General features: G+C 39.2%; 1 protein-coding gene across 4 annotated transcripts in view; it reads left to right on the top strand.

Annotated features, from left to right (window-relative positions):
* Positions 1 to 15,877, top strand: part of NOL4 (nucleolar protein 4) — a 190,917-nt gene that overhangs the window by 45,180 nt on the left and 129,860 nt on the right. For all 4 annotated transcript variants that reach the window (XM_061995227.1, XM_061995226.1, XM_061995225.1 and 1 more), the window contains exons 3-5: positions 2,913 to 3,024; positions 3,866 to 3,978; positions 7,938 to 8,070. In XM_061995227.1, the coding sequence (XP_061851211.1) occupies positions 2,913 to 3,024; positions 3,866 to 3,978; positions 7,938 to 8,070 (358 nt within the window). The remainder of the gene's footprint in view (positions 1 to 2,912; positions 3,025 to 3,865; positions 3,979 to 7,937; positions 8,071 to 15,877) is intronic.

Here is a 15,877-nt window from a genome sequence, read left to right as displayed (position 1 = left end):
TGCTGATAGGTTAAATCACAACCTTCTGCATCTTATAAAGTAGACATGCCCTTCTTTAATGAGAAAGTCAAATAGGAATTTGCAGTGTTGGGGATGTACAGTTTGGGCAGTGGTTCTGTAAACTTTCTGGTGTTGAAAATTATAAGAGTTTTCTGGTCATATTCAAGCAGTAAGAAAAGGGGAAGCTGAAGATTATGTCCTCTACGTATCTCTTCTAATGTCATACTTGTTGTGTCATGCCATGTCTTGGAATGTAAATAGGAGAAAGTTGGTGAAAACCAGTGTTATTTAGGGAAGGTCATCCTTAAAACTGTGTTGCAGTGGGAGATTGGAAATACAAACATCTGCTATGTTGACAAATTTAGTTTTAAAACCCAGTGCCCTTCTAGTCAGTGGAGCATACCTATGAAATCTGGGCCTTAGCTCACTTGCTTTCCATGGAGAGTTTTCATCTTGTTTGAACAGAAATGGAATTCTGACAGAGATGCTCGATTAGAATAAATGAAGCATTCCTGTCAAATGTAGGCAACTAATGAATCCATGGGTAAGCTCCATTAATTTCAATACAGTGCTAACTGTGTTAAATGTTATGAGAGGTTGCTGCATATGTGCACTTAGCAATTTTCTTAATTCTGAATTTTAGCCGGTTTTAAGTTCTTTTTATTTTATAAAGCATAACCAATGTTTTCATATTAGGAAAGATACATAAGCATCTGTTCTGTGATATAAAAAACAAACAAAAAAAATCTGAAAATTAATTTTTTTTTTTAATCAGATCTCCCTTTTAAAAGTAGCTTAATGTTGCACCTTCATTTTCAGATAAATCTTTTCCAGACCCTGGGAAAATCTTTGCCAATTTTCATCACACCACCAAATTTTGCTTTTATACTAATCCCCTTCTTCCCCTCAAATAAGCTTACTGTTATGTAAGAAAACAAAATAATAAACAGCCTATACAACAAAACCATAAACAGGATGGTGCAATTTGTGTTCTTATTTTATGATGCATTATTTCTATATATATCCATCACTCATGTCATATCAACAAGCACTAATTTAAACTCCACCTATTTTCCAAAATATTGATAAATTTGGACCACAGTCTAGGACAGGTTAAGTGAGTCACAAGCCAAGGAGAGGAGTGTGAGAGCTGAAACTGTCCATTCCTCCTCCTCCTCCTCTTAGCACCACTGTGATGAGCAGAAGTGACTTACACAGTATAGAATCCCATTTACATCTGCGTAAAGAAAGTTGTCTTGTCCTTTGTTTTTCCATGTTTTCATATACCACACTTTGATTCTGCTGGACTTCCTACAGAGACTTGCATCAATGTAGTGCTTGATAGGAAATCAAATCCTGCTGTAGGTTTTAAAATAAAGGAGTGTAAGCATGTATCCGTTGTCTCTTCTAATCTCTTTCTGGGACTTTGTTTTTCTTTAAGGATTATCTCCATTGCAAGACAATCACCTTGGCTAGGAAAAGAAAGACTAGAGATTCCTTACAACACTTGCACTGTTCACGTATACACATCAACATAGACAATGAATCACAGAAAAGCCACAGCTTTGCCCTGTAGTGTGTTGGAAACATCCAAGTTCAGAGATTCTTCCACCCATCTGATAAAGCTTCTCCAGTTCTTTGGCCTCTTAGTGAAGAAGTTTCTGCTGATGTCTAATTTGAATGTCCCAAGTTGCAGTTGGCTGTTGTCTGTAGTTATACCCTTTCAAGAGTTTCTCTCCACATTTTATTTAACTCTCCCTTCAGGCAGTGGTGGGCTGCAATTAGATCTTTCTCTGTCTCATAACCTACATGGAACAAATCCAGCTCCCTCAACCTTTCTTTCACGGTTTCCTTTAGGTTCCATCTGCCATGGTGGCCTACCACAGAGCCCTCCTCTGCCTCTCAGCAGCCTTATGAACTGTGGAAGGGCAACCCTGGCACATGATTCCAGCTGCTGTCTTACTGGCACTGAGTAGAGAGGAATAGTTTCTTTTCTTGATCTGCTAGCTATACACTTACTGTAGCCAGCATGAGATGTACTTTATATGTCATCAGAGAGTATGCTGTTGGCTTATTTTCAGCTTAACATCAACCTTCAGGTCCTTTACAACAAGGCAAAATGTCTATAAAGATATATGCGTCCTTGGAGGTGAGGGGAAGACAATCTTTAAAACCAGCAATAACTGCTTCCTCCTCTTCCCTGTCAACAAAAAAAAGTAAATCCCTTTGATGCCTACTCGATAAACCACCTGTGTGGTTGAAAAGAATGATAGTGTTATAATGAGGAAACTGTTATTTCAAGGTATCTCCAGATAAGGTAAAGTCTTTAAGATTAAGTGATTCTCAAATTCTATAACTACTAGTACAAATAATGTATTTACACCATAGTGTAAAGCTTTCCAAGAATATTTTTGCAAAACATTAAAACACAAAGTCAAAATAGTAAGGAGACTATCATTGCTGCTAATGTACTGGGTCCTGCGTCTATGTTCATATTGTTGCAATAAAAATAAACAGAGCACATAAGGCAGGCACTTTCCTTTTTTGGTGGTGATTTTAAGGAAAAGGTGGCTTTTCAACTTAAAAAGAAAAAAAAATCTCTCAGTAGGGTGCCTGTTATGTATGAATCTTTTGGCTGAAAGGAATCCGAAAGAAAAAAAGTAAACAGAAAACAAATCCCTGTTTGATATAAGTGAAATTTAGTTCAGTATCTACTGTTATTAGCCATTAGATGAGTAGGCAGATTGGATAGATGTTTCTTGAAATCCTGCATAGCATGCAGGACATGCTTTCATTGTATTTCCTGGCATTATGAGATAATATGCCTTATTTGGAAATAAAATGATCTGGTTCAGTTGAATAATGTTCAATCAGCTTAAGTAATAACACCTATATTTTGTTACTCATTTCAGATTTCAGAGACCTATGCCTTCCTACCGAGAGAAGCGGTGACACGATTTCTAATGAGCTGCTCAGAGTGCCAGAAAAGAATGCATTTAAACCCAGATGGAGCAGATCATAAAGGTAGTTTTAGTGTCAAATGGTGGGATGGAAAGTCATTTTATTCCTAATATCCATTTGTATTTTCCTCGCTTAAGAGAGGGTTCATAAAAATTTGGTAGACGTGAACAGTTCAGTAAGTCAGATCATCTCATTTACTTAAGATGGAAGGTAGTGAATCTTCTGCTTTCAGTTGAGGATGTAGTGTAATAACATATGTACTCAATAGAAAGATGGTTTTATCTGGAGGAGATAATTTATTTTGCCATGGAAATATGGGGGCTTAAACATTAGGAATAGGTAGGGTGCATGTGCATAGTCGTTTAAGCTAGAAGAACTCTCCACTTTTCAGGATTTGAACTTTATTTTCATTTTTCTTCATGAGACCTCATCTGTACAGCTCATGAGTGGTTGCAAGTGCCAAAGTTAGAAATAAATTGACCTCATCAATGCTTATAAATACCCAAAGGGAGGGTGTCAAGAGGGTGGGGAGTCTTTTCCTGTAGTGCCCATTGACAGGACAAGGGTTAACGAGCACAAGCTGGAACAAAGGAAGTTCCATTTGAACACAGGGGGAAAACTTCTTTCCTGTGAGGGTGAGGGAGCCCTGCCACACACTGCCCAGGGAGGTTGTGGAGTCTCCTCTGGAGGTTTTCCAAACCCACCTGGACTAAACCTGATCTGGTGCAACCTGATTGGGTGAATCTGCTTTAGCAAGGGTTTGGACTAGATGATGTCTAGAGGTCTCTTCCAACCCCTACCATTCTGTGATACTGTAAATGATGTAACTGTCTGACTTTGACTATATAGTAGGTTTAAACAGCCTCCACAATTAACATATAATACATAATTCTTTTTATTGCAGATAATGGAAAGCCTCCAACTTTGGTGACTAGTATGATTGATTACAATATGCCAATTACTATGGCTTATATGAAGCATATGAAGCTACAGCTACTAAATTCACAGCAAGATGAGGTAAAACATTAAATCTTTTGAGTTGTTTTTATGTTCTTCTATGTTCTTTGGTACTTGTCTTTGCAATAGCCAGGAAACTGAACTGGAAATTATTTTTGATTCCATCTTTATAATTTCATGGCTAAAATAGTCTGAAACCAAACCAAGGCTGTCAGCAAGTAATCGGGTTGAGAGAAAATGTCATGACTTACCACCCTTGCATGGTTGGAGGTAATATGCTGTACTGCTTCAAATTACCTGAAGGTGCCCTTTTACTGTCTGGACCAGCAGAAAGGTTAAGGTTGACAGCGTGTTCACCCAAGACTTAGTGCTGTGCTCAGCAGCGACTTTCATTGTGTTCTTCCAGAAAGCAGTACCATCAGCAGTTGAAATGAATGCCGTGGTGTTCTCAAGGTTAGTAGCTAGGATGCAGCAACACATTGTAGTAAGATAAATGGAAGCCCTGGCAACATCAGTTGAAGTCTTTAAGGCAGAAAGCTCGATAAATAGTAAGGGTTGATAAAGAGTAAGGGTTGCTTTTGAAACTTTCAATAAAAAGACAAGAAAAAAAGGAGACACAGGCTGAGAATGAAGCTTCTTCAGAGAGAATTGGTATTGGATTGTGTTTATTTCTTCCTGAAAATGATTTTCTTTCTGTGATTTATTCAGAATTTTACCAGATCTTAGTAAGTGCTTTATCAATAGGATGACACCTACCAAATTATTTGGAATAAACTCATTTTGTTAGGAATCTGTTCAATTATCATTTGAGCTGCCAAATAGTTAGGAGCCCAGTTATGTGGCAGCCAAAAAGCCGTCCTCCATGCTGTGTCCTTCTGGTGACTATGAGATCTTTTCTCAATAAAGAAAACCTTCAAAAACAACCTTAGCAGCTGGATTATGTCAAAGACTCCCGACTTCTGTGGAGTCCGCCAGATGTGGTTTCATAATTAATAGTTACGGGCTATTGGTGGAGATTTATGAATTATTCAATACCCCATAGAATGGGGATTTCACCATTCTTCTAGAAATATCAGGATCCTTGTTTCTCTTTTGCTTTTCTTTTTCTTTTTGTTAAATTGTAGAGGTTGTGGGGAAAGATTCCTCTCTGAGAGTTCATGCACAAATACAGCCTGGTCATCCTTCCCTCCTGTTGAGTGTGTGTACTGCCTCTTTTCAGGGATCTGGCAGAGAGGTTTCAAGCAGCAAGAGAAATGAGGCTTTGTCCCTGGAGTGGCCTTAGGAGTTAAAGGAGTCCTTAGGTTTTCCACTTCTTCCTGTTGAGAATTACTCCTCCCCCAACAGGGTCAAGCTGGATCAGGGCTACCTGCCATGGTGTTTCTGCAGCCTTAATGTTTCGATCTTCTCTTTCTGGTCTGATGACTGAATTTTTTGTTAAATCAGTTTTCCATCTAGATAAACCAGTGGCAACAATATGGTGGCACCAGGAAGCACCGTTGCTTGATATGTCCTTGCCCAGCTTGGTTTTGCATCTCTAATGTTACTGTGTGTGAAATGTTAGCAGCACTGGATTCATTAAGAAAAAAGTATTTTTTTAATATGTTTTAGTAATAATATCTTTGCCAGGGCAGTTAAGGCACAAGGAAAGTTCTCAAGGTAATCCTTACGTCTTCTCTCAAAGCAGAATTTTGCAAGAATTTCTTCTTTCTTCAGTCTGTACATTTGTTGCACTGAGAGCAAAATGACAGTGAAAATGTAGTACAAAGCAGTAAGATTTCTGATGCATGCATTCAAACTATTTCATGCACTTAAAAACATGCATAGGTTTGTAGGAAGGCTTTGTTTCCAAGGTTTCATCAATCATATCTATATGGTGGAGGGGGTGGAATTGAGACAGGAGTAAACTTGGATCCCACAACTAGCTGGCACAGTGACTGAAAGCCTCCTAATTCTTGCATTTCAATTCATCACTTTTAAGCTGAAGGCCATGGATGAAAGAGAAATGGGCTTCATCTAACAGGAGAACTCATTGCTGTGTGGCAGTTTACAGCTGTCCTGTAACGGCTACAGTGGCTCTCAGCTCCTCTCTCTATGCCTGTGTGTGCATGTAAATTCAGATACATGTTTACACAGTCTGGGTAGTGAGGTAGAGATTCCACAGGGTACTTTAGGCAAACACAGACTGCCCATGTGTGTTGTATTATACGTGTGCAAAAGTTGGATAGCCAGAGCATGCCTTCCAGGAGCCCATACAGATTGCCTAACCTCAGAATTAGAAAACGTAAGCTGCTGAATCCTGCAGGATTCAGTGAGAAATACCACTGTGCCTTAACACAGGCACAGCTTTCCAGAAGGTCTGGGGGAGTTTGTGTTCTGATCTTGCTCTTTGAACAAACAGTGTGCATTTCCCCTAAACCTCAGAACCAGCTTGGCGTGGGCCTCGACCCCATCTGTCTGGGACAGGAGGCTAGTGGGCACCACAGTTCTTGTGTGAGGGCAGCATTTGAGTATTTGCTGCTGCTGTAACTGGAGTGCTCCAAATCTATCTAGGCAAGGCTGACAGGTGCCTGCTAGAGAAGCCCTTATTCTTCCACTTAGTTTTTTACAAACCTTTAAGAACAAAGTATGTTTATTTAATTATTTTTTGTTGTCCTGGTGTGATGGTGCAGAAAGGCATTGCCTTGCATGTTATCTCACTCTCACTCCTGAATGCCATTTGGCAGTACTTCATCCCAGTTTAACAAGAGTTGCAACTGCAGGGAACTTGCCTTCCAAAAACAAGAGAAGCGCCCGTGCAAGCTGGAAACATCACTGAGACCCGAGAGAGGAGCTGATTTAAGGGCCAAGAACTTTGAAAGAAGAAAGCAGCTGTATTAGTATCTGTAGAAACCAGCTCACAAGTACACAGTAATCATATTCTAAAGATTGCTATTTTTCTAGGTCAGTTCTGGTGAACAACCCAGAAAAATAGAGGCCTGTCAGTTCTGTTTTTGTTTTTAAAAATTCTATAATAATTGAAAACGTATTTTAAACCCATCTTCAGGGGATACAAAATTATTTGCCATATTTTTCACTATGCTCTTTACAGTGCTTTTCTTCATAACAGGAGTAATTATCTCGGAAAATTTGTAACTGAAAATGTATCACCTTAGGTTTGTATGTTGCCTCAGCAGGTTACAGCGCAAGACTCGTGGATGCTTAGTTTTTAATCCATGAGTGGGCTCATGAACTTCATTGGGACTGTAACAAGTGATGTTAAGCATGTATGTGAACATTTACTGGACTAGTTCCAAAACTGTTTTGCTTTTGTGAATGGAGACAAAATATTTAATTGGGACCTTTACTTTCTGCCCTCTTCCATCATCCCTAGTAGATGCTCTGTAATTAGACTTGATGGATAAATTGTATTAAAGATATATAAGGCAGAATAAATTTGAAGTAATTCTCATGTGATGATATTACTTTGGATTTTCATTAAGTGTCATTTGAGCATACTCAAAAGTTTTGTAGGCTTTATCATTTTCACAGCTGTGTCTTTAAACACGGTAGCAGTGTAAGGGTGACATCATGTCAAGGGAATTTGGTCATCAGTTCTTATTTGGTCAAGTTGCTGTTCATATCTTACTGTGAGTGATCATCATGACATTACTGACATCACTTGGGAAAGGTAGAGGCAGGAAATGTGGAGAGCTCAACCAATTTTGAATAACAAGAACTTGGTATGGAGTCTCTAGTTACTAGCATTTGCAAAATACTATGGAAACACTTAGTAGAGTGCTGTAATGGAGTGTCCTCATAGTTGAACAAATTGCATTTATCAGATTATCATATCACAGAAACACTGCAGTTTCCTTGCTCTTCTTATGTGCTCAATTTGTTTGTTTACGTACAGAAAAGTTTGGCATGATTACACTCCATACCGGGTGTGAGTAAAGCAAACAGGAACAAAGTGAGCTGCACACAAGATGTGAACAGAGTACGATGTTTTCTGACCCATCCTCAAAACTTTCAATTTGCAGGATGAAAGCTCTATAGAAAGTGATGAGTTTGATATGAGTGACTCAACTAGGATGTCAGCTGTGAACTCCGACCTCAGCTCAAATCTAGAAGAGAGAATGCAAAGTCCTCAGAACCTCCAGGGCCAGCAGGATGGTAAGGCTCTCGTTTCATACAGAAAATGCAGTATTGCCATGTCCTTTTCACATTCTCTGCCTTCATTTTGTACCTGCTGTGTCCTTTTCTTCATAGTCTGTTTCATTAGGTAATTTGAAATATATGTTCCCTGTGTCTCAGCATGAAGAAAATGAAGTTAGATTTTTTTGCAGGTCAATTTATTTGTTGCTTAGGCAACAGGTGAGTGCTTAGACCACTATATGTTAAGTAGTATTATTTTACTATTTTTCTATATCTAATGTGACCATACACAGGCCTGAAGGGAAGTAAAAATTCAAACCTTTCTGAAGCAACCCAGAAGGCTGAAAAAGTTGGTTTTATTGGTTGAAATGAAGGAGAAGGGCATGACAGAAGCATGGTTATTTGAGAGCTAGGAATTGGTATGTTGGTATGTGATATTCAGAAGAAAGGATGAAAAAGGTAAACACTAATAGGAAAAGAGGTAAAAGAAGATCAAACAGAATGAGCAGCACTGTAAATTTGATCGTTAATTATTTCTAGGTTAGTTACAACACAAAGCTAATTTGTTGGTGAAAGAGTTGGAAGTTTTGCTTTGCACAGAAGATGCATTGATGCATACTCTTTGATTTCAGCCCTTGTTATAGAACAAGTTAGAGGGCCTGGTTTGGAATGAACTTTCTCCTTGTCTATGGAGCTCATAAAGAGCCCGTCCACTACAGACAGTGGCTCATGAGTGGCACAGGAATGCGAAGCATCCCACTTGCAGCTCTCTTCTGTAGTTATTACAAACAACACATTGCTATTCTGTACTTGTTCCTCCATGATTTCTGGATCATGTGTGCCAATTCGGAAGCGCTTCTTAGATTTGTCCTGAACACTAAATATGTGGGGTTTGACAGTTAAGCTGGATTCTCTCCACTTTGTGCCTCGTGGTCACTTGCTAGTTGGTAAGCTATTTAGGTGAGAAAGGGCGTGCTGCACAATGGCTGATAAATTCTGGGGATGAGTGGGACCTTATGCTGTGTTGCTTTCTGGACAAATAAAGGAAGAGGGTATCTACGATAATTTGGCAGACCACATTCTAACCGCAGCTTCCTTTTGTCTGAGTGTCCACAAGCTATCAGAAAATTTGTGCAACTTTTGACTTAATTTCTATCTATGTATGTTCACTAAAGGAGCAGTTCTGATGCACAAGATGTAGAGAAAGCCAGTTCGCTTTTCTATCAAAGTTTGACTTTTCAGGGCTAATGTGTTATAGTAATGCGGTTAGGTTTGAGTTTTCAGGCATACTTTGGAAGTGCCATTGTTTACCTATGTTCTCAGTCTGTTTCACATATATGGAGTTTTTCTTAGTAGTAACTGTGCACCTATCTAAAATAAGAATTGCAGCCCAGTACAGCAGCCTATGAAGAAATGCCTGTCATACATGTCTTAATACCTGCCACAACCACATTAATGTGCCACATCTAATCATATTAGAACATAAGTACAAACGATAAAATGCTGCAAATCTGTCACTTTCTATTTAAAATGTATGGGAAATAAATGTACTGTGCTCTTTGAACTGCAGGTAATGTGATCTTACAGAATTGCTTTAAATCTCTCAGCTTTCCTTCCCTTCCTCACAGATGGTACTTGCTCACCTTCCTAACGCAGTCCTATTTTTTGCTGCGTCTCATGGCTAAAGCATCCACTGATAGAGAAATTTGAAATAGCAGCTCTTCCTGACTCATGGTTTTCCTGTGCTAGCTGTTGTCGGGTAGCAAACCTGAGTGTGCCTAGTTATGGCAACACTGCTTTTTCAGATACGGGAGAAGAGGCTGAAGGAGGAACTGAAAGACAGGAGAGAAGGGAGTAAAGAATTATAAGGGAGGACAGGAAAAGAGAAGACTAAAAGAAAATAGTAAGCACAGGGACTGAGGGATGGAAGGGAGAACAGGAATGAGTGAAGACAAAAGGGAACTTACATGAACTTAGCAGTACAGTCCCTTTTGCTATCACAGCTTTCACTCTAAAGTTTTACAAATGTAACACAGTCACAGGATATGCACAGCAAAATCATCAGCAAAGCATGAATTTGTTTGAATAACTTTAGAATTGATTCCTGCTCCCTTATCTCAAACAGTCTGTATGTCCATGAGAGTTTGTCAGCCATCACATTCAATCTACAGATAAAGATACTTGGCATTTAGCTCATCTGAAATCTCTTTGCTGTATTCTGGCAGGTGAAAACTTATTGCTTCTAAGGTTGCCTGTGACAGAGGGTTGTGAATGGTGTCTGTGATGGAATGGGACAGCAGAGGTCTGCTGCTGCCCCAAGCACGGCCTCATTGAGAGTGATTTGCTAATGGGAACCATTACGAAAATTACTGCCTGAATTGGATTAGTGACAGCTCCAGTATACCTAAAGGTGATGTGTCCTATCACTTTTCTTACCTGGTTTTCCACTTAAGGTGGCATGAGAATATTTTGGGACATCTGTTGATTTTTTTTTTTCCCCTCCTGGATTTCTATTGATATGGTACTAGGATGTAAACAGAATCTGTGTACCCTAGAGCAATGTAATAGTAACTTGGGCTATGACACTCAGGGATAACTGGAGGCTGCTTTTCCAGTTCAGTTTATCATAGGAGAGTGGGATCCTAATAAAAGGAAAAAGACACTTTCATACCCTCTTTCCTTGGGACCATACTTGCATCATATTTAGACAGGCATTTGGCTTTGAGACTCCATTGCATAGCTGGTACTAGAAGATGTCAACTGAGGTTTCTCATGTCTGCCAGTCTAGTTTTCTGTTTTGTTTCTCATGGTTAGGTTATTGGAACCTAAATAGAATAAAGCAAATATGGGAGCAACCCACTGTACCAGCTGAAAGCACTCAATTTCTTCACCCAGAAATGTCATGGTAGGTAGGAAAAATGCTGGGCAGAAAGGCACAGAGAGGGAAAGCGTGTGTTTGCTCTCAATCGGTAGCAGCTGGTATTGCGTCTTGGGCTCTGCAGATGTACTGAGGCTTCATAAGATTACTTATATAAAGCATATCAGATTGAAAGGGAATAGGGAATTGATCAAGAAATAAAAAATGGGGAGAATTGGTAACTTGTACCCACAGTACTGAAGTTGCCACAATACTACAAAGGACAATTCCCAAATAAGCCTTTGTATGCTTTTAAATAACAGGGCCTTGAGTCACACCTGCTGGTGAATGGCTGAAAATAGCATCCTGAGCACCTGCAGGGCTGCTGCAACGATGGGGGAGGAGTTGGAAAAAAAGCTGCTGCCCTTCCCTGGGGAGTTAGAAAAGGAAAGCAGCTCTAATTTGCAATCGGTTCATTCCCCAGCTGGGAATGGGGTAGGGCTATCTGCTTACCAGTGCCTCAGAGGTGCTTTCTCTAGCAGCCAGCTGGATAATAGGGCTGCAAATTGCTGGTGATGCACTCTTTTCCCTTGCTTGCTTGTGTTTTCTTGCTTCTCTATACATGCTACATCTCCCTTTTCCTAAGCTGATTCTTTGGAGCAAGCACTGCATATCACTCATCCATCAGTGGGCAAAGTTCCTGCTTGAAAGCTGTCTTTAATTCTTCTTTCTCCTAATAATGCTCTAGGGATTCTGATGTTGCTGGATCAAACCCTTCTGCCCTTGTCTCAGTCTACAGATAAGCAGGCAAGGTTTGCAGACTGACTTGGAAGTAAAGGACCTTGTCTTTTTTTAATTAGTGCTTTGACCTGTAGAAAAAAATGGGTTTTGTAGCCAAAACTGACCTTTAGATAGGTCTGTCAGAAGGACAACAAGATTTTCTACCCTGAGGGAAAATGGGACTCTTGTTGCCCTTGCCTGTTAGCTGGAGCCCTGTGAACAAGCTGAGTGTGTTTGCTCCCTCACTGTGGTGGCTCATTAGTTACCAAGACATGAGAGAAGTGTAGGACGATGCTCTGATTAGAGGAAATTAAGACCATGCACAACTCTAGAATTAGGAAGAGTTATTTTGTGTTGAAATTATTTTTTCGTTTCCATCGTGTGAGCTATCAAACAAAAATGAGGGATGAGGCTATTTGACTGTAACTCAATGCAAGAAGCAGAATTCATTTAAGTATTCCTTTCTGTAGTGAGATAACACCAAAATGTATCAATGCTTTCTCTGCGTTTGGGTGGAAGGACCATATTCTCTCCAACTTAGCTTTTAGAAAATGATAGTTGCATGTTTATACATATTGATATTGAATTCTCCCTCACAGGCACTGTGTGGAGACTGTACTTATAGCAACTAGCTATGACAAAATATGTCATGATTCCGCCTTTGACAGGGATTGTGCTATCATCTTAGATGAGAACGCTACAAATAAGTTCTTCCTGGTTACATTATTTTCTATTTATAGAAAATTGAGCAACAGTACTGTAGTGCAATAGAGGACTACGCTTTCAAATAGTTTGTGATCATCTGGATGGTGCCAGTTCTCTTTTCCTGATGTGTTCAAGTTGACGTGCTTTCCATAGTATAAATGTAGGAGATTTGGTTGTTCACATTAATTATTCCTTTCAGTCATTTGGTGTTTGGGGTAGAGTAGTGGAGACAGTCATCCGAATACCTGTTGTCTGCATCACAGCTATATTTTTACTTTGTCAAAACTGTGTGTGCAAAGGTGCACAGAATTTACTGTACTGGTGCTTGCTGTTGGTTTGTTCTCTCTGAACCTAGTCTAAGCCACTGATGAAAAGACAGAAAGCACATTTGAGTCTGCGGCCGGGAGAGCTGAGTGACTTTTGTGACTTATTCAGTCATTATAGCCATGCTAGAGCCAGTGAAACTTGCAATGTTTTGGGCACTGATCTCACTTCTTATGAGTAAAGATGAAACAGTAAATGCTAGTCTTCCGAAAGAGATCTGACATAACTGTCTGTCTCATGGCAGTGGAAAAGAGGGGAGTACAGTAACATTTAGGCAATGCTAGCAGTACAGCACCTTATGCACAGTCTTTTGTGAACTTTCTGTAATTTCCCTGAGGGGGAAAAGCCCATGTATATGAACAGATTTTACCTTTTCCCTGTTCTGGGGGATAGAGCAGAGGCCTCACAGGCTGAATGAGAGCAACAACTGCATTCCAAAGACAAGGACTGAGACAAGCTGGCAAGAGAAAATCAGGCAAGTGCCTGCTTCGGCTGCCCAGCAATCTGTTCAGAGGAAAACCAAAGATCTCCTGTCTCTGCAGCTGTCAATCTGCCACCTTTTGCAAGCACAGGCTTCATTAGTGAATAAAGCAAAAGACAGCACAGTCACATATGCATGTTTCTGAGTAAGTCTATGGACTGCACTAAAGTGCTATCTTCCACATGTCAAAATCACAAAGATTTCTTTAGACAGCAGATTAGTTATAATATATTGCTCTATCTGAGAAAATTGGTATCATCTTCACCTAAGCAGAGTTAAAGTGGACCTGAGAAGCTGGCATACCATACTAGTATTATTTTGCTTCAGTGGAGCTACACCCCAGGTGATTTGGTCCATCAGATTTGCTTTGATCTAATATTATTTGCATAAACCAGTACATTTAAGAAAGAGGAAGAAAATGGTGAAACTAGAACAGAAAGCCAGAGAGTTATGGAAATCTAGTTTAAGTGGCGTTTTAATTACTTCTTTAGAGGTGCAAAAGGCAGTAGGAGTGACACTGTAGTGACACTTGAGTAGTGTTATGATGTCAGGGATAATATATTGTACTGAGCCTGGGTAAGAGCTTGAAATCTTGGTTCAGCTGTGTTAGAAACTTTCAGTCCTTAACATCATTAAGGAGAACTGGGTTGAATTTTCAGCAAATCAAGTATTTTCATGTACTGGCTGCTGACAAGGCAGCTGCTATGTGCATTGTCATCAGACTACTGAGCTGATATGAGAGGCACTTCTATTGTACCAAAGATGAAAAACTTCCTTTGACTCTCTGTACAGCTCAAATTTGGTAAGAATTAAGGACCAGTGTCACTCCATGGAGTATACTCCTTCCTTCCTCCAGATCAATGGAAGGAACTTTCAGAACTTCACTAACTCAGGGAATCTGCCTAATCGGACAAGAGTCTCAAACAAGGATTTGGACATGAGCAGCCCACTCACTGAAGTATAACAAATGGACTACTTTTACAACTGACTCTTTTAATATGTAGAGTTAATGTATTTTCTTTTACTACATGCAAGCATCTTGTGAGTTGGCAACGTTGAATGTCTCCCTCTTGCTCCATTTTTCTGCTGTATCTTCTCTCAGCTTTTAGTAACTTGTGGGGTTTTTTGACATGTCTTTGTTTTTTTTTTTTTTAATCTTACACTGTAATTTCCTTTAGAGGCTAAAATATTATTAAACATGAATTATGCATTGAGCACTCTGCACTAGAGTCTTGACTGGTCTGTTGCAACCAGAGAACAATCCCGTTTCCCGCACCGCCCTACCAGCTGCACAACTGTCACTTTCTATTATGCTTGCCTTGAACAATTGTGTGTGGCTTGTAATGACAATAATTGCCTCAAAATTGTTTGTCATGTTTGCCTTGTTAGCAACAAACTACTAACTGTTTGCTACAATCAAGTTCTCAGCTATTTCTCCATAATTACATCAGAGAATACTTGCAGCCATTAATAGCTGAGAAATTAGAATTATCTTTTCACAAGTAATGCTTACAGACCATTCACTCTATTCACAGCATTTTTTTTTAACATCAGCAATCTAGTAGTAAGTGAAGCTTACCCCTGTGTAAAAGGCTAGCTACAGACCTGTATTATTTTGCAGCTTCAAAACAGGACTGTGAGTTTTACAGATCCTCTATCAATAGATACTTCACTTTGTCAGTAATACTAACCAACCAAGCTATTAGGCAGTTACTGAAGGGAGACAGCTTGTCAAACTTAGTGGGATTTTGGAAAGCATTGGTTTAGGTTTGGTTGATTTTCTTTGTTCTTTTCCCTTATCATAGCATCTTGAAGGCTTTTCCCTCTCATTTCTTTGGAACATCGAAATTAACGAGGGACATTCTGGTATAGGGATTGAGTTTTGCTTTCCAGTTCAGACACTTTACCCAGTTTATCCTTTCATATGTACCAGCTGACTTTAGCAGGGGCTATGTGCACAGATTGCTTGATTTAATTTGATCTACTTCCTTACAGTATAGATAGATCCTTTTTCATAACCACTATTAAAATGTATGCTAGCCAGTGCCTCACTTTTTTTTTCTCTTATATTTAATATAGAATAATATAATAGAGCATTTTTATTTCAGTAAAAAGAATGTAAAACAGTGTGCTTTAAAGAAAACTTAATTTAGCCATTAATTTTTCACTGTGTTATATTTTCATTAAGGAAGTTATTAATTGTGGTTTTTTTCTGAACAGGAAATTCCCTGGAGACACTGGGCTGCCTTGTGAAAGATTTTTTTAAATGGAGATATCTTTGAAGTGTTTCTTGTTTGATAAAATATTCTAATATTGAATGTTTAAAATCAGGAGGAAATTTTTTTTTTTACCAAATGCAAATACTTTGGTTACAGCATGAGAGTAGTTGTTTTTCAGCACTACAGAGTTTTGTAATGTTTAGCACATAGAAAGTGGTTATATGTATTTTCTTGAGATCTGTGAAGTGGTGTTGTCAAATAGTTGATTTAATGTTGCCAAATAGTAAGCATATTTGTTATTCTGAAGAAGAGGAACATGCTGTCTCTGGCACTTCTTAATAACAGGATGGGAAAAAAGGATATGATCATTCTAAAAACTTCAGGATAGGCTGAACTCTAGTTGATGTCCTCCAAATATTCGTGAATGCTGATAGCCTGGTTATTGTAGATGGAAGTGAT

Source organism: Colius striatus, chromosome 4, assembly GCF_028858725.1.
Source record: "Colius striatus isolate bColStr4 chromosome 4, bColStr4.1.hap1, whole genome shotgun sequence".
NCBI lineage: Eukaryota > Metazoa > Chordata > Aves > Coliiformes > Coliidae > Colius > Colius striatus.
Note: the sequence above shows the minus strand (reverse complement) of the source record. Positions and strands in the feature narration are given on the sequence as shown.